This window comes from Apodemus sylvaticus, chromosome 1 (assembly GCF_947179515.1).
Source record: "Apodemus sylvaticus chromosome 1, mApoSyl1.1, whole genome shotgun sequence".
NCBI classification, from domain to species: domain Eukaryota; kingdom Metazoa; phylum Chordata; class Mammalia; order Rodentia; family Muridae; genus Apodemus; species Apodemus sylvaticus.
Genome location: NC_067472.1, coordinates 121,887,892 through 121,910,458, shown reverse-complemented (window position 1 = coordinate 121,910,458; position 22,567 = coordinate 121,887,892). Strand labels below are relative to the sequence as shown.

General features: G+C 35.5%; 2 protein-coding genes across 2 annotated transcripts; one reads left to right on the top strand and one right to left on the bottom strand.

Annotated features, from left to right (window-relative positions):
- Nucleotides 1–3,758: 3,758 nt before the first annotated feature.
- Nucleotides 3,759–4,697, top strand: LOC127681578 (olfactory receptor 14C36-like). Its single transcript, XM_052177968.1, has one exon. It carries the CDS (start codon nucleotides 3,768–3,770, stop codon nucleotides 4,695–4,697), a length of 930 nt encoding a protein of 309 aa, XP_052033928.1. The 5' UTR covers nucleotides 3,759–3,767.
- Nucleotides 4,698–17,317: 12,620 nt separating this feature from the next.
- LOC127681571 (olfactory receptor 14A2-like) lies at nucleotides 17,318–18,325 on the bottom strand. The gene has a single exon (XM_052177956.1). The coding sequence runs from the start codon at nucleotides 18,323–18,325 to the stop codon at nucleotides 17,318–17,320; it is 1,008 nt and encodes a 335-aa protein (XP_052033916.1).
- Between the last annotated feature and the right edge of the window lie 4,242 nt (nucleotides 18,326–22,567).

Below are 22,567 nucleotides of genomic sequence, written 5' to 3'. Positions count from 1 at the left end.
TTCCCAGTTTCCCCTTGTTTAAGCTGAAAGAAACCAACTTGTGAAGGATCCTCTTATGTCCATTAAAAGATGGATATACTGTGTTGTACATTATTTTGAATTTAAAAAAATTGAGTGTAATTTCTAATTTACATTTTCACATGTTTTATAAACTGCAAAAAGTAAAACAGGAACTGAAAGACTTAAATATGTTTTAATAAACTCATGAAATTGAAAGGTGACATTTGGATTTGAATGTATGTATTGAAGAAAACATGTTGCTATTAGTCTCTGTTGTGATGAATACTCAAAGACTTGTATCTTTATTTCAATCCTTTGGATTCAAATTTTACTTTTTATTTTCTTCTTTTTTCTTTAGTTTTTAAAGAGGATGGTTACTGTTGTGTGTGTATTTATTTTTATATCTCTCATAAATTACTATCATCTTGGAGAGAATAGATAATGAGAGATTCAATATCTGCTTTATTTGAATTGTGAAAACTATAGATTTTTTTGTCCTGTGCTCCATACTTGTGCCAGACGTGTTACTTTAGATCATGGAGATTACCTGTATATTCACACAGTGTTGATTAGCTACATCACCATCACCATACTTTCAGGGGACTCAGGTGATACAAGGTCTAGTCCTTCAGCCTGTGTCTAATGCTGAATTTTAATTGGGTCCATTCTTACCACTTCTATGGAAACCATTACCTATCTAAATTACATCTGGGTATTTTGTCCTAATTAAAGACTGTGTTCCAAAAGTCTTTGTACTCAGGAGGATAACAATGACTTAGATAAAAGATAACAATACTAGTGACTTTTTAAAATACAAGTTTAGTATTTTACTAAAATGAAGACTTCTACAATCCATTATAGATAGGAATATTTGACTGAAGTATATGTAAGGTTTTGATTAGGAGAAAATGAGCAATACAGAGATTCATTCTCATTTTTGAGTGAAGAACAACACATGGGTAAGTGTACTGAGACCATGGTTTTTACCTTGACTTCCCTCTTAATTATTGGGGAATTGCCTAGCATCCCCTTCCTTCAGTTTGTAAAGTTTTAAGAAAAAGAAAGAAATTTCTTCTACAAGTATGAAATATTTAAGAAAAAAATACATGTCACATTTTTCACCTTTAATATAACCAATAATTTCCTTAAGAGAATGTATGAAAACAAAATCTATACTTTAGAAGAAAAGCAATCACAAAAAAATCTTGCTATTTTGTTGCCATTTCAGTTTAAGTTTGACAGCAATATCATAGAATATGGTACACTATCGGATCATTGACAAATTATCAAACTTGATCATTGTGTTTTTGTGCCACTTGACTAGCAATTTATACTTACAAATTCCTTTTATTTTTTTCTATAGTTACAAAATGTATACAATGTTATGTAAACAAATTCATTATTTATATCTTAAATTTACCTCATATTATATATTAATATATATATATTGTACACATAAAGTAGATAAATATAGCCTTGCATAAAATTTATATAAATCTGCTTTCACAACATTTTGAAATATTTATTTATTTGTTAAATTTTTGAAATTATAATAAATGTCTGCTTTTTAGGTTACTTTTCCTACCTCCAAACTGTCACATATACCTTCTTTGCTATCTTTCAATTTCATAAACTCTTTATTCATTAATAGATGTTTTAATGACACACATACACACACACACACACACACACACACATTCCTGACACATATGTTTTGCTGCCATGGATGTACCTTCCATGTTTATGCAGTGTCCTTAGTTCACTATGTGTATGCTGTAATCTGATACCAGTTCCTCTGCATGACCAGTAAATGTCCATAACTGCTGAGCTAGTTCAAGTATTCAAAATCAGTCTTAGAAAAACTGATAGAGTGTTCATTTGTATTAAACTCATCTTTTATTCTTCTATTTCCACTATACATAGCTTTCAGCAGAAAACCAAAAATGTTTTATTTTAATATTTTAAAATAGAAGTAAAAAATTTAAAGTAAATTGATAAAACCATTTATAGACTTTAACTCTAGTATTCATAAACACGAAATGATCACCTTTAAGAATGACTTAAATCCTATCATTAGATTTTACCATAAGTTTAAAAATTACCGTAAGTTTAAAAATGATATTTTGTTTTATATGTATCTATTTTTGTTTATAGGATGTGTTAGTAAAGATGACATAAAACACACACACACACACACACACACACACACACACACACATATGGATTTTGAGGAAGACCTATGAAAAAATAATGCTCTTGTTACACAAAAGACAGTGCTGCCCACTATTCTAAAGATTTCTCCACAGAAACTCAAGTCTAGGTGTTAGATTTTTGTGTAGTCAGTTTGAGTTTGGTTATCTAAAAACAGATCTAGAACTGGGCATTCAATGGTGTCTAAGATTTTCAAAATGATTTTCAGTGCCTCTAAGTATATTTTCCTTAAAATATCAACATCAGTCATTTCCTAGTCAATTCATTTAAGTATTTCCTAACTTATTAAGACATGCAATTAATCTACTTCTGAGCATCTATATCAATGTAATATTTTATTAGTAATGCTATTTATTTACATTTCAGTAAAAGTACCAAATATTTGCAAAGCAAACTTATAACACCAGCATTGTTCTGATAATCGAATTAATGCTGCATGATACATGTCTAATTTGCTCAAGATCTTCCAAGTCATAAATCTAAGTGGAAAGGCAGAAAAACAATGTCAGTTTATTTGAATCCATCCAGTGAATTAATTCTTCATTCTTTTCTCTAGGTTTATAAGGAAATTGACTTGTTTCATTAAAAGTAGAAAAATTTGCCTCAAGCGTGTGAAGTTAACATTGTCTAGGTTTTTAGGAAAATGGCCTATTTGAAGGTCTCCCACTTTATCTTGATCATCTTTATTTCTCATTTCCAATCTGTCTTTTTATGACCATGTCTCTCACAATCACTCCTTTCTCCCATCCCTCCATGTAGAGATGTACATACATGTGTATATATGAAATAATCATACAACATAAATGCATTTCACATGTAAATGCATATAAGTTAATAAATGCATACAAAGTTTTAAAAATTTATTATACATGTTAAACATCCCTGTGTGTTTTTAACTGGTGCAGGTAGTTTATGAAGAAGAGGAACTCACTGTATTATATAACTTAATATTAAGGAACAATATTTCTTAAGATAATAGAATTCATGTAATGGCTATTATTATGGAAATTAATTCTAAGTGCTTAACATCATACCATACCATTTCACAGACAGCCACATATATGTGTATTAACAACTAAGCATAACAAAAACATAGGAAACCAAAATGAAATACTTGATTTTTCAGACATAAGGCCAGTTTTTTTTATTCGATATAATTTATTTACATTTCAAATGATTTCCCCTTTTCTAGCCCCCCCACTCCCCGAAAGTCCCGTAAGCCCCCTCCTCTTCTCCTGTCGTCCCATCCACCCCTTCCCACTTCCCCGTTCTGGTTTTGCTGAATACTGTTTCACTGAGTCTTTCCAGAACCAGGGGCCACTCCTCCTTTCTTCTTGTACCTCATTTGATGTGTGGATTATGTTTTGGGTATTCCAGTTTTCTAGGTTAATATCCACTTATTAGTGAGTGCATACCATGATTCACCTTTTGAGTCTGGGTTCAGACATAAGGCCAGTTTTAGTAAACAAAAATAAATACTTTCAAAGCATGGTGACTTACCAAAGTTATTCTCAGTTGTGGCTTTTCTCTTTCAGATAAACTTATGCTTTGAGACTATGCTTAACTCTACCCTGGTGACAGAGTTCTTGGAAGTTTTTGCTGAGACTTGGAAGCTCAGAATCCTACTCAGTGTGCTGTTCCTGTTGATGTACCTGGGCAGCCTTTTAGGGACTCTTATCATCATAATTGTTACTATAGTTGACCAGACCCTGAACACACCCATGTACTTCTTTTTGAGGAATCTTTCTATTTTAGACATGGGGTATATATCTGTTACTGTGCCCAATGCTTGTATCAACTCTCTCACTGATCAGAGGAATATGTCTGTTGCTGGGTGTGCAGCACAGATCTTTTTGTTCTTATTTTGTGCATGTGTAGAGATTCAGTTTCTAACCATCATGTCCCAGGACCGCTATGTGGCCATCTGCAAGCCTCTCCTCTACCCTCTGATTATGAACCATCAATTCTGTGTTCAGATGACACTGGCTTCCCTACTTACCTCCCTTATCCTTGCAAGTGTGCACACTTTCAAAACTTTCCACCTATCATTTTGTCACTCTAATGTAGTCCCTCAGTTCTTCTGTGATATTCCCTCTTTGCTGATGCTTTCATGCTCTGACACCTTTAACAACAAGCTTTTACTTCTTCTGACTGCCATTGGGCTCAGTGGTAGTTGCTTTACCTTCATTGCTATATCATATATTCGCATAATATCGACTGTCTTGAAGGTTCCTATCAAACGAGAGAGAACAAAAGCATTTTCCACCTGTGTCCCTCACATTATTGTAGTGTCTGTGTTTCTTAGTTCTGGTGCCTATGCATATCTAAGACCTTCAGCAATCTCAGAATTAGTTGAGGATATGACTCTTTCTGTATTTTATACCACTGTTCCTCCATTCCTAAACCCTATTATCTATAGTCTTAGAAACAAACAGATAAAAAAGGCTGTGAAGAAAGTAATATTCAGATTTTTCATAGTTGAATAAAATATAGAAAATATATGGACAAACAAATATGCACACATACATCAAAGCATTTTATACTATTTATTGGAGAGATGATTTTTGCTTTATATATAGTGCTTATAATTTCCCCTCCCTCTACTCATCCTAGTTCCTTGCTCCTCACCTGTCCTCCCATCCTGATATCCCCCATCCATATCCTCCCATAAGTACATAATAAAAATAAAAAAAAATAAGGTTAAAGGAACAAAAGAAGCCTTGATAACACATTATGTGGCAAGAAGCTATAATGTTACCTTTGAGTTTGATTTCTTTTTCCATCTACTGATGGGCAGGCAGCCTACACTTAATTGTATTTTATTTACTTATAGTGAGTCACCCTTGGAGGAAACTACATTACCCTTAAAAGTACTTGTCAATTAGAGATTTTTTTTTCTGGGTCTTGTGTCCACTTCTCATTTCAACGCTAAGGCCCCATTTAGTTAGACCCATGTATGCCTGTGCATGCTGCTTACATGTTTGGGCATACATGTGCATAGATCACATTAATTTAGAAGCCTTTGTTTTTTTAGTGTCCTCCATCACCTCTGGCTCAAATATTGCTTCTGCTTCCTCTTGCACTATGCTTGCTGATCCCAGATGAGAAAGTTTTGATATATGCATCCTACCATTTGAATATGATTGTTCCAAGGCCTCTCAATCTTTGAATGACAACTGGCTGTGGGTCTTTGTATTTGTTCTAATCAACTGCAAAATGAAGTTTCACTGATAAGGGCTGTGCAAGGCACTAATTTATGATTATGGTAGATTGTCATTAAGAGTCACTGTATTGCTAAATTTTAAATTTTAATTTAATTTAAAACTTATAGAAGGATATTATTTGTTATTATCCTATGTCCTGGGGCTATCAAATTTCAGGTTCACCAGAGCAGTGGTAGGTATGTGTTCTGTATCAGGACATAAACCTAAAGTCAATTCAGGCATTGGTCAGTTACTCTCACAAACTTTGTGTCCCTGTTGTACTACTGTATCTTGAAGGCAAGACACTATTGTAGATCAAAGAGTTTATTTCTGGGTTTATGATATATTTCTGCTTTGGTAGTATATAAAGTACCAACATATAGAAAATCCACTGAACATAGTAGCTAAGGCACCTTGTAGGCACCAGCTTGATATCTCCATGTTCAGTAGAGAAGTATAGGTTATCTTCAGCAATGGGCCTTACTGTCAGTGTTTGGGGAGCAATCTATAGACATGAGCTGTGTTGCTTGTACCATGGGATCCCTTTATCTAACAATTGTACTTAAGAATACCTATCGGGGTAATGAGGGTTTCATTTGATGACAGTCAGGTGGGACTATGTCTTCTCCATTATTCTGCAATTCGCTGTGGATTGTTTTCATATGAATTTATATTTTAAGAAGCTTCTATTTCATTAGGTTTCTGTAATACTCTTGCAACAAGAACTTGTGGGCTGTCTCTTCCTATATTCCCTTTCTCATCCCATTTTTCTCTCCCTCAACATTACTTAATTCTCCCATTTGGGTCCCCATATCTCACCATGACACTTTACTCTATTTCCATTTTCTAATGATATCTAACTGTCTAACTGTCCCCACCTCCTCCCTTACTCTATAACCAATTTCTATCATTCTGTGGATTGGAGATTGGTTATCATTGACTGAAAGACTAATATTCACAAGTAAGTTTAAACTTACCATATTTGTCTACCTGGGTCTGGGCAACTTTACTCACAATGATTTTTTTCCCTAGTTCCATCAGTATACCTGTGGCATTTCTTGATTTCATGATTTTAAATTTTATTTATTGTTCTCTCATAAAATACATCACAACTGCCACCTACTCTCTCTTTCCTTCCCCCAGTCTTTCTAAATCATCTCTCCTTGAAATCAAAGGCTCCTCTCAATTTCCCATAAGAAAACAACAAGTATGCAAATAAAGTCACTTGAACTTGGCATAACAAGATGAAAAGAAACTAGACCTGTATCTTCATATCAAAGATAGAAATTGCAACCCAGTAAAAGTAAAAGGGTTATTCAATCAGAAAAAGAAATAGAAACACCCCCACTCTGATTGCTAGAAATCATTTTCTTTTTTGACAAATGATTAATAACCCATTCTGTATATGTACCACAATATCTTTATTCATTCTTCAGTAGAGAAAATCCTAAATTGCTTCAAATTGCTGAATAGTATAAATGGAACAGCCTTAAGCATGGCTGAGCATTTGTCTCTGTGGTAGGATAAAGTGACACTCAGGTATTTGTCTCAGAACAGTATATCTTGAGATAAATTGATTTCCATTTTCCTGAGGAAATGCTAAACTTATTTCCATATTGTCTACAAATTTCCATATCACCCATTAACAGTTTTGATTTGCATTTCCCTAATGATAAAACATACTGGGCATTTATTAAATGTTTCTCAGCTATTTGAGCATACTTCTTTGAAAATTTTCTGTTTAGATATATACTTTATTTTTTTAAAACTGGGGTTATTTGTTTTCTGGATATCTAGTTTCTTGAGTTCTTTATATATTTAGAATATTACCCTTCTATTTGAAGTGGAGTTGTTAAAAATGTTTTGCTAGTTTCTAGGTTGCCACTTTGAATGATTGTTTTCCTTTGGTATGCTGAAACTTCTCAGTTTCAAGGAGTTCCTTTATAAAATATTTATTATTATTTTTTTGTTTCACAGTATTCCCTCCAGTCCTAATTATCTCCTCTTCACCTCACAGTTGGCCTTGACTCTTGCAATGTATCTCCCAAAATAATACACACACACACACACACACACACACACGCGCGCGCGCGTGCACACACGCACGCACACGCACATGCATATACACACACACATACACTGTATCTCCCAAAATAATACACACACACACATGCACACGCACACGCACATGCATACACACACACACATACACTGTATCTCCCAAAATAACACACACAGACAAACACACACACACACACACACACACACACACACACACACACACACATGAGAGAGAGAGAGAGCACATAAATCCACACAGACACAGTATATATATGCATATAGATACATATGTATGTGTATGTGTATATACATACACATTGTCATTGGTTTGGTGCAAGATCTCTGGCTTCTGTGACACCATAAGTATTGCATCCTCACTTAGACCACTCCCCATTTTCTTGTTGTTAACTTGTGTCATGGAGATCCTGCAGCTTTGGTTCAGCATGACTAGAACTTTCCTAATCATTCCCAGATGATATAGATTTAGTAGTGTTTGAACTCAGAGCCTTAGATCTGGGCCTGTCTGGTACCTGAGAAGGTAAGTGAGCTTCCTTTTCATTGCTGTACCACAAGGGAAAGTTCTCCAGCAATGCTTCAGGTAACTCACACTCTGCTGCCATCAGAGAGAGGCAGAGTCAGTTCTCCTCCTCTCCTGCCCTCAGGGCCATTTTATCTGTGAGCACACACACACACACACACACACCTTCAGAGTAAGCTCCTTTGTGCTGCTCAGTCAAGGCACAGGGCCTACACTCCCAAGTGCTGCAGCCTCTAAGAGATGGGCCGTCTCGCCCATTCTGATAGCCTCCAAGGTGGTTCATCTGTACCTTTGCCATCAAAGCTAGCTCCAGGGTGGTGCCCAAGTGCTACAGCCAGTGAGGGGGCAGGGCTAGTTATCAGGCTCTCATTCCTTCTGAGGCTGCTCCCCAACTCCCATGGGTGGCAAATGGGGAATGGTGAAAGTATTATCTTCACATTCAGGCCACCAATCACCAAAGGAGATTAGGAGTGCCAGGTCTCCAAGCTATAATCTTCATGAGTGGCTCACCACAGACTAGCCACCAGGTCCAGTTTCACTGTTATGCCGGGCAAGGCTCAGGGCCTGTTCTCCAAAGGGATACTGCCTAGCAGAGATGTTGCAGACCTCTAGAATTCTCCAGTCAGTAAGAGACATGTCCAGGTCTGCACAACCCATATAAATTTATGTGGATCACTTTAAATTCATCTTCTTAGTACAGCCATTTCATTTTTCAGCAGCATTTGTTGAAGATACTTTTTTTTCTTTAGGTATGTTTTTCTTTATTAAAAATCAGTTATGTATATGTGTTCCATAGGTGTGTAGATTTATAAGTGGATTCTAATTAAAAACAGATTTCTTTAATTGTAGCACCATTTTCTGTAACTCATTTTGAAGCCATCAATGGTGATGCATCTAGCATCAGTTTTATTATTCAGGTTCATTTTAGCTATACTAACTATGCATTGTTTAGGTTATAGTTGGTGTGGGGAGTATGTTTGTGTTTCCATATTAATCAAAAAATTGCTTTTTAAATATGTGTGAAGGGCCGTGTTGGAATTTTTATGGGGATTGCACTATATAGAGCTTTTTTTAGGATAGCCATTTCTACTATATTAATTCTACCAATCTATAAGACTAAGAGAATGTTCCATATTATGGTATTTTCTTTACGTTCTTTCATCAACATCTTAATGCTTTTTTCATACAAATTGTCTTAGTATTCTCTTGTTCTGAAGAGACTCCATGACTACAGAGTCTCTTATAAACTCTTATAAAATATAGCATTTAATTTGCAATTACTTACTTCTTCAAAGATTTAGTATATTATCATCATAGTGGAGAAAACATGAGCATCCCAGCAAACGTGGTACTGGAGAAGTTGCTCAGAAAGAGAAGAGACATTGGGCTTCTTCAAAACTTTTGAAACATCATTTCATCTATAATGACACACTTCTTTTTTTAAATATTTTTATTTTCTATATTCTTTGTTTACATTCCAAATGATTTCCCCTTCCTGGATCCCCCCCTCCCCATATGTCCCATAAACCTTCTTCTCTTCATCCATTCTCCAATCACCTCCCTCCTTTTTTCCTCTGTCCTTATATTCCCCTCCAATGCTAGATCAATCCTTTCCAGGATCAGGACCCTCTCCATACTTCTTCATGGGAGTCATTTGTTATGCGATTTGTGACTTGGGTATTCAGGGCTTCTGGGCTAATTAATATTCACTTAGAGATTCCATTCCATGTGTATAATTTTGTGATTGGGTTACTTCACTTAGGATGATATTTTCCAGATCAAACCATTTGCCTAAGAATTTTGTGAATTCATTGTTTCTAATTTCTGAGTAGTATTCCATTGTGTAAATATACCACATTTTCTGTATCCATTACTCCTTTGAGGGGCATCTGGGTTCTTTCCAGCTTCTGGCTATTATAAATAAGGCTGCTATGAAAATAATGGAGCATGTGTCTTTATTGCAGGCCAGGGAATCCTTTGGGTATATGCCCAGGAGAGGTATAGCAGGGTCCTCTGGAAGTGTCATGTCCAGTATGACTTAAAAACAAAACACTAAATATCATAAGTTATCTTAAATATGTTCAAAACAATAATAAGAAAGCATTTTTAAAAGCAAAAACTTCTTAAATTTTAAAGTAATTTCCCCAAGTTAGATATAATTACTTTATAGACAATGTTCTTGTAAAATGAATTTATCTAATTTCAAATGTAATATTTGAAATTGCAATATTTGAAATTTCAAAGTATAATATTTGAAAATAATTGTTTTCTAATTGTTTGTACCAATTAGTAAACTCCACAGTTATTTTTCAGAGTAATAATAGTTTACGAGTTTTTCAATTTTACCCGTATTACAAAGAATAAAAAGACATAATCATAAAAAAAAAAGAGAATACCTGAAAGCTTTAAAACAATAAGCTAATATATACAAGATGGGTAGAAGTTAGGAAATCATCAAACTCAGGTCTGAAATGAAGCAAGTTGAAACAAAAAGAACTATACAAAGAATCAATAAAAACAGGAGCTTGTTCTTTGAGAAAATCAACAAGATAGATAAACCTTTATCAAGACTAACCAAAGGGCACAGCGACAGTATCCAAATTGACAAAATCAGAAATGAAAAGGGAGAAATAACAACAGAAACTGAGGAAATTAAAAAAAATCAGATCTTAATACAAAAGCCTATACTCAACAAAACTGGAAAATCTGGATGAAATGGAAAATTTTCTAGACAGATACAAACTACCAAACTTTAATCATGACCAGATAGACCATCTAAATGGTCACATAACCCTGAAAGTAATAGAAGTGGTCATTGACAGTATCCTAACCAAAAACAAAAAAAAAAAAGCACAGGACAAGATGGTTTGAGTGTAGAATTATATCAGACCTTCAAAGAAGACTAAATACTAATACTCTTCAAAATATTACACAAAATAGAAATAGAAGGAACACTACCCAACTCTTTCTAAGAAGCCACAATTTCACTGATATCAAGACCACACAAAGATCCAATAAAAAAGGGAATAGCAGACCCATTTCCCTTATGAATATCGATGCAAAAATGCTCAATAAAGTTCTTGCCAACTGAATCCAAGAACACATCAAAATGATCATTCACCATGATCAAGTATGCTTCATTCCAGGGATGCAGAGATTGCTCAATATATGTAAATCCATCAATGTGATCCACTATATAAACAAATTCAAAGAAAAAACCACATGGTCATTTCATTGGATCGCAAAAAAAGCATTTGACACAATTCAGCATTCTTTTATGCTAAAAGCCTTGGAAAGAACAGTATTTCAAGGCTCGTACCTAAACATAATGAAAGCAATATACAGCTAACCAGTACCCAACATCAAACTAAATGGAGAGAAACTTGAAGCAATCCCACTAAATCAGACAAGGCTGCCTCTCTTTCCATATTTATTCAATATAGTACTTGAAGTTCTCGCTAGAGCAATTAGACAACAAAATGAGGTCAAAGGGATACAAATTGAAAAGGAAGAGGTCAAATTATCCCTTTTTGCAAATGATATGATAGTATACTTAAGCAACCCAAAAAAATTCCACCAGAAAATTCCTACAGCTGATAAACAACTTCAGCAAGGTGGCTGGATATGCAATTAACTCAAGCAAATCAGTAGCCTTCCTATACTCAAAGGATAATCAGGCTGACAAAGAAGTTAGGGAAATGACACCCTTCACAATAGCCACAAACAATATAAAGTATCTTGGTGTGACTCTAACCAAACAAGTGAATGACCTGTATGACAGGAACTTCAAGCCTTTAAAGAAAGAAATCGAAGAAGACCTCAGAAGGTGGAAAAGTCTTCCATGCTCTTTGATTGTCAGGATTAATATAGTAAAAGCGAACATCTTCCCCAAAACAATATACATATTTAATTCAATCCCCTTCAAATTCTCAACACTATTCTTCATAGAGTTAAAAAGAGCAATGCTCAAATTCATCTGTAATAATAAAAATACCCAGGATAGATAAAACTAGTCTCAACAGTAAAAGAACTTCTGGGCAATCAGTGTCCCTGATCTCAAGCAGTACTACAGAGCAATAGTATTAAAAACTGCATGGTATTGATACAAAGACAGTCAGGTAGATCAATGCAATAGAACTGAACACCCAGAAATGAACCCAAACACTTATGGTCACTTGATCTTTGACCAAGGTGCTACAACTATCCCTCGGAAAAATATTGCCTTTTCAACAAATGGTGCCGCTTCAACTGAAGGTCAGCGTGTACAAAAATGCAAATTGGTCCATTCTTATCTCCTTGTACTAAGCACAAATCTAAGCAGAGCAGGAACCTTCACATAAAATCAGACACACTGAAACTTATAGAAAAGAAACTGGGGAAGAGCATTGAGTTCATGGGCACAGGGCAAATTTTTCTGAATAGAACAGCAATAGCTTATGCTCTAAAATCAAGAATTGACAAATGGGACCTCATAAAATTACAAAGTTTCTGTAAGGCCAAGAAAATGGTCAAAAGGACAAAACTTCAACCAACAAGTTGGGAAAAGATCTTTACGAACCATGCATCCAACAGAGGGCTAATCTCCAATATATACAAAAAAACCCAAAAAGTTAGATTCCAGAGAGCCAAATAACCTTATTAAAAATGTGGTACAGAGCTAAATAAAAACTTTTCACCTGAGGAATATCAAATGGCTGAGGAGCACCTAAAGAAATGTTCAACATCCTTAGTCATCTGGGAAATGCGAATCAAAACAAACCTGAGATTTCAGCTGACACCAGTAATAATGGCTAAGTTCAAAAACTCAGGAGAAAACTGGTGCTGGAAAGGATATGGAAAAAAAGGAACACTCCTCCACTACTGGTGGGGTTGCAAGCTGATACAACCACTCTGGAAATCAGTCTGGCTGTTCCTCAGAAAACTGGGCATGATACTATCAGAGCACACTGCTATACTACTCCTGGGCATGTACCCTAAGGATTCCCTGGCATGTAATAAGGACACATGCTCCACTATGTTCACAGCAGTGCTATTTATAATAGCCAGAAGCTGGAAAGAACCCAGATGTCCCTCAATGGAGGAATGGATACAGAAAATGTGGTATATTTACACTATGAAATACTACACAGCTATTAAAACCAATGAATTCATGAAATTCTTAGGCAAGTGAGTGGAACTGGAAATGTCATCCTGAGTGAGGTGACCCAATTACAAAAGAAGACACATGGTATTTACTGATTCGTAAGCAGATATTAGCCCAGAAACTCAGAATACTCAAGAAACTATTCGCATATCAAATGATGCCCAAGAAAAAGGAAGGAAATACCCTAGTCTTGGAAAGTCTCAGTGCAGCATTATAGGTGAATACCAGGCTAGAGAACTTGAATGGGCTTGATTGGGGAACACAGGGAGGGAAGAGAGCTTATGGGACTTTCAAGGAGTAGGGAATCCATAAAATGAGAAATCATTTGAAATGTAAATAAAAAATATATCAAATAAAAAAATTAAAAAAAAGAAAATTCACTTCTTGCATGTGTTCAGTGTTAAAACTATATTGTTGGTTACTAGGTCAAATATATTTTACACAATTTTACTTAAAAACAAATCTCTTCCCCTGTGTGTGTACACACCTGCACACAAGCCTGTGTGTGTGTTATACTGACTACATAATAGAAAATAACGCAGAGATTATTTGAGTATCTTATTCTCCACTAGAAGAGTCAAAGATACTCATGCACACATATTCTACTAAAAACAAAATGGTCTTCATGTGAGATGGTTTGGGGCAACAAAAGTCCTTGTTATAGAAGTTAGTCAATTGTTTCAGGTTATTAGCTTTCCACCAAAATTCAAAGGAATAATATATGGGACAAAGATCTGTGCAGATGGTATTTTATAAATATATCTCAAATGAAACAAGAGAATGGATACCATTTGGACATTTTCAGAGAAAATGTGTACACAAAAAGAATGTCTGATAGAGGCCTAATCTCCAGGAACTTTGCTAAGATATTCCAACCATATGCAAAAAGGAAACTATCAAACATATCACGGTAAATAAATCACTACTAAATTGCACTGCCTTAATTTTTTCCATATCTGTAATATTTTAAAAATTTTTTACACAGTGTATTTCAATATTTATCAATAGAAATTTGAAATTTGAACCATAGAACAAGTCAGATTCTTCATATTCCTAACAAAGAGTTGCTCTTCAGAAAATTTTCTACCAGTTAGTCTTGAGAAAGGGAATGTTTTCACATTTAATTAGAATTTGATTTACCAGTAAATTACATGAAATGGCTATACAAAGTGTAGCTTGACTTGGAAACAGAAATAATAACATATGGTTGAAGCTATAGGGCTGTAAGAAAACTTGAAGTTCAGAGCTAAATTGTAATCTCTTCTTATCAGGATAATGTAAATATAAGCAGTGAGGAACATATTTTACATTTTATAATCTTTCATGTGGATTCATTTGAAAGTTTACATAGTCACAATGTCTCTAACAGATTTTTTTTTTCAGTCACACGGCGATTCCCTTGGTGTCCCCACTCAAGGATGTTTCTGGATAGTATTTTGAAGAGTCCATGGTTTTCAAGACTGTTATAATTATTGGTGCTTTCCACATATCATATGACTCAGCCAACTGTAAATAGACTAATAGGTCATGAAGAACGTGTTCATATTTTCCAAGAAACAGAGTAATTGTGTATTTACTCAATTATACAGTACATATAATTGGAGATAATATAGTTTTAAAAAATGTTCCAAAATACAACATTAGGAACTCTGAACAAAGATTCCTGAAATACTTCCAATATAATTCACTTTTTTCCTTACTGTATCAAATATATAGAAGAAAATTTACACTAGAAGCCAAGAATTGATTCTATGTCATTTTGGTAGGTGCACTACAAACCACAAAGTCAGATTGTTGCAGGCTCATGAAAGAGCTGGTCACAGTGTGCCTATATTCAGAAAGTAGAAAATGAAACTATAACCCTCTATGGTATTCTACTCAGTTTCTTTATTTCTAAGCAAGTTGACAATCCAGAAAATATCTTTACCCTCAGCCAGGGTATATCTTCCTATCAAGGACAATCTTTTCTAGAATTGCCCTCACAGACATGCCCATACTAAAACATTCTTTTTTCTTAGTTGATGCTATAATTCATGAAATTTAGAGAAAACAATAGCCATCGCATATTATTCTCTTTTCAACTTGATCCCCAAATGCATTACTTTTAAGCATAACATTACACAAATATGTTTACTACTATAAAAATATCTAGTCTTAAGCTTCTAACATCAACATCACTCAAATATCCCTGGTGCCTTAAAGAGATGAGTCAGTTGGTAAGAGCAGATATCGATCTTGCTGAGGATAAAGGTTTTCTTTTCTAGAACTTCCATTAGGTTATGAAGAATTACTCATCATTTTTACCATAATTAACTGTTTTGGTTTTTGATGTTAGATGTACTCATCTTCTCAAATACACACAATGACATAATTTAAAATATAAGATATAGTTTTTAAGTTCATGATTCAATTTTCTCCTGAAATGAAAAGCAAGAGTGCATTTGACCTCAAAACAAAAACAAAAACAAAACAATAAAATGTACTTCATATGTTCAATGACACTCATCAAACCTTTCAATTCTAAAAGCAGAATAATGAATGAACAACAAAGAAAGACTAAGCTGAATCCAGCAGGAAATGTTCAAAAAGTTTTAGCTTTTTGTCTAGCATTTGATATTTATAATGGGATCATCTGTATTCGAACGGCGTTAGGCCAACATCCAACTCATCCGGCTCTGCTACTTTAGCTCAGGTGACACAATAACTGCAAACCTACTGCTCAATGTATGAAAGTCAGAAAGCCTCACAGGCCATAGAGCCCCTTCAAGTCTCCTTGGATAGTCACAGATTCTCCTCTTGCCAGTATTTGTTTTATTAATGAGGTAATATGCAAAAGGTGTTTGTGTTTTTAAAACTCTTTAGGATTTGTAAGGTTATTTAGACTCCTTAGACTTGTAAGTTTGTTATCTCTTATGTATTAACAATATTGTAAGACAAGAGAAAGTGCAGAAAAAAAGGACACACAAGTTTTAAACTCTACAATTTCTCTAAGATTATAGTGTCAACCTGGGCAGCCGCTATTTGTCTTCGAGAATTTGGCTTATATGGTCTCCATATAGATTTTCTTTGCCTCAAGAATTTGATACTTCTTCAAGAACTGAGCCTACTACAATCGATGCCTAGTAGGTTGCTTCTTGTCTATTCTTTTTAATTATTAGAAAAATTAGCACAGAAATTACATGTGAACCTACCTTGATTGTTCACATGCTTGCACCATCTCAAAAATTTTGTGGTTATTGTTACTGGGTTTTATACAAATAGAGAGAAGGAATAAGTTTGGTGGATGTGCAGTCTGGTATGGGGAACGGGCTGCCTCTGAGGCCCATGCTAAGGCATCTCTTCCCCCCAAGGGACCAGCCTCAGGACTGAGAGTTTAGTATAGAATAGAGTTTATTCAGTCCATAGAGAGGGGAAATTAGAGGGTAGGGAGAGAGAGAGAGAGAGAGAGAGAGAGAGAGAGAGAGAGAGAGAGAGAGAGAGAGAGAGACAGAGACAGAGACACAGAGAGAGACACAGAGACAGAGAGAGACAGAGAGATAGGGACAGAGAAACACAGAGAGACAGATAGAGACAGACAGAGAGATGGAGAGACAGAGAGACAGAGACAGAGAGGGGAGAGAGAGAGCTTAGGAGTAGAGCAGAGCACAAGTAGAGAGAGGTAGGGAGGAGAAAATGGGAAAGATGGGAGGCAGGACAAGAGGACAGAGCAAGAGCAAGAAGGCAAGAGAAAGAGGGAGAGAGGGAGAGAGAGAGAGAGAGACAGAGAGACAGAGAGAGAGAGAGAGAGAGAGAGAGAGAGAGAGAGAGCCTAGCCGTTCCATTTATAGAGAGTCAGGCAAACCTGAATATTGCCAGGTAACTGTGGGGCAGGACCTAGACAAAATGCTAATAACTGTTAGTTTGTTTTGTTGGTAAAGCAAGTAGATAATGAGTGTTCAAATCACAGGCTATTCATTCAATCTTACCATGAAGAAAAAATTAACAATCCTTTTAGAAAGGTATACTCCCCAAATGAAAAAGGCTTTATCATACAGATAAGAAGCTGTTAATGTAACTTTATAGGTTAGTCTAATATGATTTTCTGATCATTGAGCATATCAGCATTCAGCTGAGTGTTTGTAATTTTGCAAGGAATAAATGAGTATCTACATTTTTTGAGAGTCAATAATTACAAAACTTAGTTTTAAAATGCAAAGCAGTATACCATGGACATATGCTTTGAACTGTAAAGTAAAGTGAACCCCTTGAACAGAGATTTTGTTGCAAATTTCTCAAAGCACACTTGACATCAGTATTTCTCAGGCTGTAAATCACAGGATTAAGTGCTGGAGGCAACACAGTATACAGTACAGAAAATACTTTATCTATAATTGATGCTGTACTTGAGGGTGGCTTCAGATAGACAAAGCAACCAGTGGCAATGAAAATACTGAAAACAGTGAGATGAGGGATGCAGGTGGCAAATGCTTTGGACTGACCTTTAGTGGTAGGAATCCTCAGCACAGTGGAGAAAATGTGAAAGTAAGAGAGCACAATACAGACGATACAAACCATGCCCAGACAAAGACCAACTCCAAAACTTGTATAAATGACCACAAGTGTGTCAGAGCAGGAAATCCTTAACAATGAGGGAATATCACAGAAAAACTGTGGAATCTCAATGGAGCCACAGAAAGGCATGTAAAATGTGCCAGCTGTATATAAAGCTCCTACGAGTACCCCAGTAGTCCAGGAAACACCCACCATCAGCACACAGTTACCACTGCTCATGATGACCTCATAGTGAAGGGGAGAGCAGATGGAAATATATCGATCATATGACATTGCTGTTAGGACAAATAATTCTCCAGATGCAAAAGAAGCCATTAAAAATACTTGAAGGGCACAACTGAGAATAGAAATTGAATTACTGTGAGTTATGCTATTGATAAAGAAATTTGGGATTGGAACAGAAATAAAGAAGAGATCCAACAGGGACAAATTCTTCAGGAAAAAGTACATGGGTGTTTGGAGTTTCAGATCCAGAGTGATTAGAGTGATGAGGAGGAGGTTATTCATTATGACTGCTAGGTACATTACCAAGAAGAACAGCCCACATACAGTCTGTAGCTCTGGAGTATCCGAGAATCCCATAAGGATGAACCCTGTTATTCTAGTGACATTGAACATGCTAAAGTCTTCCACAACCTGTCAGGTATGAGAAGTAAGCAAAAATTAACAGGCAGATGTATAGAAATGTGCAGTGAAAATGGGCCCAGGACACTACCTAGATATTCAAACATTGTTACATTCATTCCCCTTTTATCTTTCTATTAGGTGCCAATTTTACTAGATATATAAGTTGTACTAATTTACCATTTATAACTATTGTACCATGTTTTACTGTACATTTTTAGAAAAATTATGAATTATATATCATTCTTTCCTTGAAATTGCAGTCATTCATTGGGCAAGAAACAGCAGAGCAAACCCTTCAAGTCTTTCCCTACACTATTTTATTTTCTTTGTCTTAAACTTGGTTCAGAGCACTCTGAACACATATGCTTTATATGACCACACTTACCATTTAATAAGAATTTGCCTAATGTTAATAAATGTCTTTCTTGTACCTGTAATGTTTTCAAAATATTGCTACCTGACACATTTTGTCATGTTTTCTGGACCGTTTCAATAAAACTTGGATTCCTTCTTTGTTGGATCAATCTTTCTTGGACAAAACCTTTTTTCACATATATTTCTCAATGATAAACCTGTGTCCCTAAGCAGAGTGATCATTTCCTAGGTACCTTTTTCTCCTTCCAGATTGATAGCTAAAATATTAAATACCTTGTAGTGCAGAAGTTCATTACATTTCCTAGAAGAAACAGTTTTGTCTAGATTTTTCTCTATTCACCCTTAGCAATTTTAATCTTACTGATAAGATTCATTATGCTCAGAACAGAGATAACAGTCAACAATGACATGGTTTGACTAGGAATAAATGAGATCAATAGCTCTTTTACTTTTTTCTAATAATCTACAACTTCTTCCTACTTTCAAATATATAATTATGTGTTTATATTTATCAAATTCCATCCCTGACTTTTACAGTTGATTTCTATTTATTTCTGTGATGGTTAATCATTTCTAATTTGCTGGAACTCTCTAAAATCTGAGCCATAAGATTTCCATAACAAAAGAATTTAAATTCCTTTGCTTTAGAAAATATTACTATCCATCACATTAAGTTTACATGTAAAATAGGCATGTATTGTAATTGCAAACATTCAGATATAATTATATTAAATTATTAAATATAAACAAATAAATATGTCTCTAATCATGAATGTAAACAAGGTAAAATAAGTATAGATTTTTTTGTTTAATATATATATCATCTTAAATTTATAAAATCCTAAAATATTGAAGATATACAATGAGTTTGCTAAGAGATGAGAGTTGGTTCCTCCTTGGAAATGGGAGATGTGGACTTTCCCAGTCAAAAGACTTTGCTTGTGTGTGTGTGTGTGTGTGTGTGTGTGTGTAATTATTAAATCTGTTTTTCTCTCTATATCCTGCTTCTAGCATGACTACTTCATGACTATTTATTATTAAATGCCTTGGTCATGAGCTTCGTCTCATTCCCTGGCTAAATCATAATTTATTTAACCCCTTTAAACTACTCTGTGTCTCCCTCAGTTCCAGCCTTCTTCCTTGAATTCTTCTTCAAGGTCTCCTCCAGCATATCCTTTTAATTTTTCTCAAATCTTCTTGCATCTCCTTTTATTATCTCACCAAGTCTCAGAATCTGCTGTCTTCCTGCCAGTGACCCACGTCCTATTTTTTTGTCTCAGCTCATTATCCATAAGCTTGTTTGTTGAAAGGTGATGCTTATAAGAGATTCTCTCTCCATGTGTATACATGTACACTTATTTACATACATGCTAGTAATATCTTAGTACACCAAAACAAGAACAGAAAGGAGGTACTCTATTTGAAGGAGAGAGGACAGGTATATGGGCTGAGGGTTAAAGTGATGAATGGAAAAGGAAAAATATTTTAATTATATCATATTCTCAAAAATAGTTGTAATTCCTTTTTAAAAACACCTTTTACTCTTTTTGAATTTCACAGTATTCCCTCCAGTTCCAATTAGCTCCTCTTCAGCTCACAGCTGGCCTTGACTCATGCAATGTATCTCCCAAAATAACACACACACACACACACACACATGCATGCACACAAGTACACAAGTATACACAGACACAGTAGATATATGCATATAGATACACAGTATCTATATGCATATAGACATTATATATATATATATATATATATATATATATATATATATATATATATATATATATATATATATATATATATATGCAGTGAGTCATTGGTCTGATTCAAGGTCTCTGACTTCTGTGACACCATCAATATTGCATCCTCACTAAGACTTCTCCCTGATTACCTGTTGTTAACCTGGGTAGTGGAGATCCTGCAGCTTTGGGTCAGCATGATCGGCACTGATTCTAATCATTCCCACATGGTATAGATTTAGTGGTGTTTGAACTCAGTCTTGGATCTGGCCTTGTCTGGTACCTGAGCTGGTAAGTGAGCTGCCTCTTTCTTTCTGCACCACAAGGGCAAGCTCTCCAGCATTGTTTCAGCTAGTTCACTCTCTGCGGCCATCAGAGTGAGGCAATCAGCTCTCCTGCTGTTATGTCATCAGGGCCGTTTTATCTGTGAACACACACACACACACAGACACACACACACACAGACACACACAGACACACAGATGCACACACACACACACACACACACACACACACACACACACACACACCTTCAGGGTAAGCTCCTTTGTGCTTGCTGCCCAGTCAAGACACGGGGCCTATTCTCCCAAATTCTGTAGCCTCTAAGAGATGGGCAATCTCACCTGTTTTGATAACCTCCAAGATGGTTCATCTCTTCTTTTGTCATCAAAGCCAGCTCCACTGTAATGCCCAGGTGCTACAGTCAGCTAGTTATCAGAAGGCCATTCCCTCTGAGTCTGCTCTCCCAACTCCCATGGGTGGCAAATGTGGAATGGGGAAAACATCATCTTCACATTCAGGCCACCTCACCACAGAAGATTAGGAGGGTCAATTCTCCAATCTATAACCCTAATGAGTGGCTCTCTACAGACTAGCCACCAGGGTCAGTTACACTGTTATGCCCGGGGAAGGCACAGGACATGTTCTCCCCAGGACTACTGCCTATCAGAGATGGGGCAGCTCTCTAGAATTCTCCAGCCAGTAAGAGACATGTCCAGTTCAGCAGAGCCCATGGAAATTAATGTGGATCAATTTAGATTCTTCCTGTTTGTTTGTTTGTACATATTTTCTACATTTTTTTTACATTGCAAATGTTTTCCCCTTTCCCGATTCCCCTCTCACCTTAAGTCCCATAAGCCCTTGTCGCTCTGTCCATTCACCAATCAACCTCCTCCCACGTCTCTGTTCTGGTAATTCCCTACATTGCTGCATCAAGCCTTTCCAGAACCAGGACCCTCTCCTTCCTTCTTTGGAATCATATGATATGTGAATTGGATCTAGGGTATTCAGAACATCTGAGCTAATATCCACATATCAGTGACTGCATTTCATGTGTGTTCTTTTGTGATTGGGTTACTTCACTTAGGATGATATTTTCCAGTTCCAACCATGTGGCTAAGAATTTCATGAATTCATTGTTTTTAACTGCTGAGTAGTATTCCATTGTATAAATATACCTAACATTTTCTGTACCCATTCCTCCAATGTGCAGCTATTTAATTTTTCCAGCAGCATTTTTGAAGAAGCTTTGCATTCAGGTATTTATTTCTTTATCAAAAATCAGTTGTCTGTAGGTGTTCCACAAGTGTGTGGATTTATAACTGGATTCCAATTAACAACAGACTTCTTTAATTAGAGTGCTATTTTCTGTAAGTCATTTTGAAGTCATCAACGCTAATACCGCTTACATCTGTTTTATTATTCAGGGTTATTTTAGCTATCCTGACTCTGCTTTGGTTTATAGTTAGTATGGGGAGGATGTTTCTGTTTCCATATTATGCTGAAAATTGTTTTTTAAATAAATGTGAAAAGGTGTGTTGGAATTTGTATAGGAATTGCACTATAGATAACTTTTGTTAGGATAGACATTTCTAGTGAATTAATTCTCCCGATCTATAAGATTGAGAGAACTTTTCATCCTATGATAATTTCTCCACTTCTGTTCATCATCTTAGTGCTTTTGTCATAGAAGTTGTCTGAGTATTATCTTGCTGTGAAGAGACTTCATGACTAATGGAACTCATAAAATATACCATTTAATTTGAGATTACTTACTTCTTCAAAGATTTAGTATATTATCATCATAGTGGAGAACACAGCAGCAGCCCAG

Bases quoted from the DNA above. Each gene is read 5' to 3' on its own strand.
- LOC127681571 (XM_052177956.1), bottom strand. From the start codon at position 18,325: ATGTTCAATGTCACTAGAATAACAGGGTTCATCCTTATGGGATTCTCG.
- LOC127681578 (XM_052177968.1), top strand. From the start codon at position 3,768: ATGCTTAACTCTACCCTGGTGACAGAGTTCTTGGAAGTTTTTGCTGAG.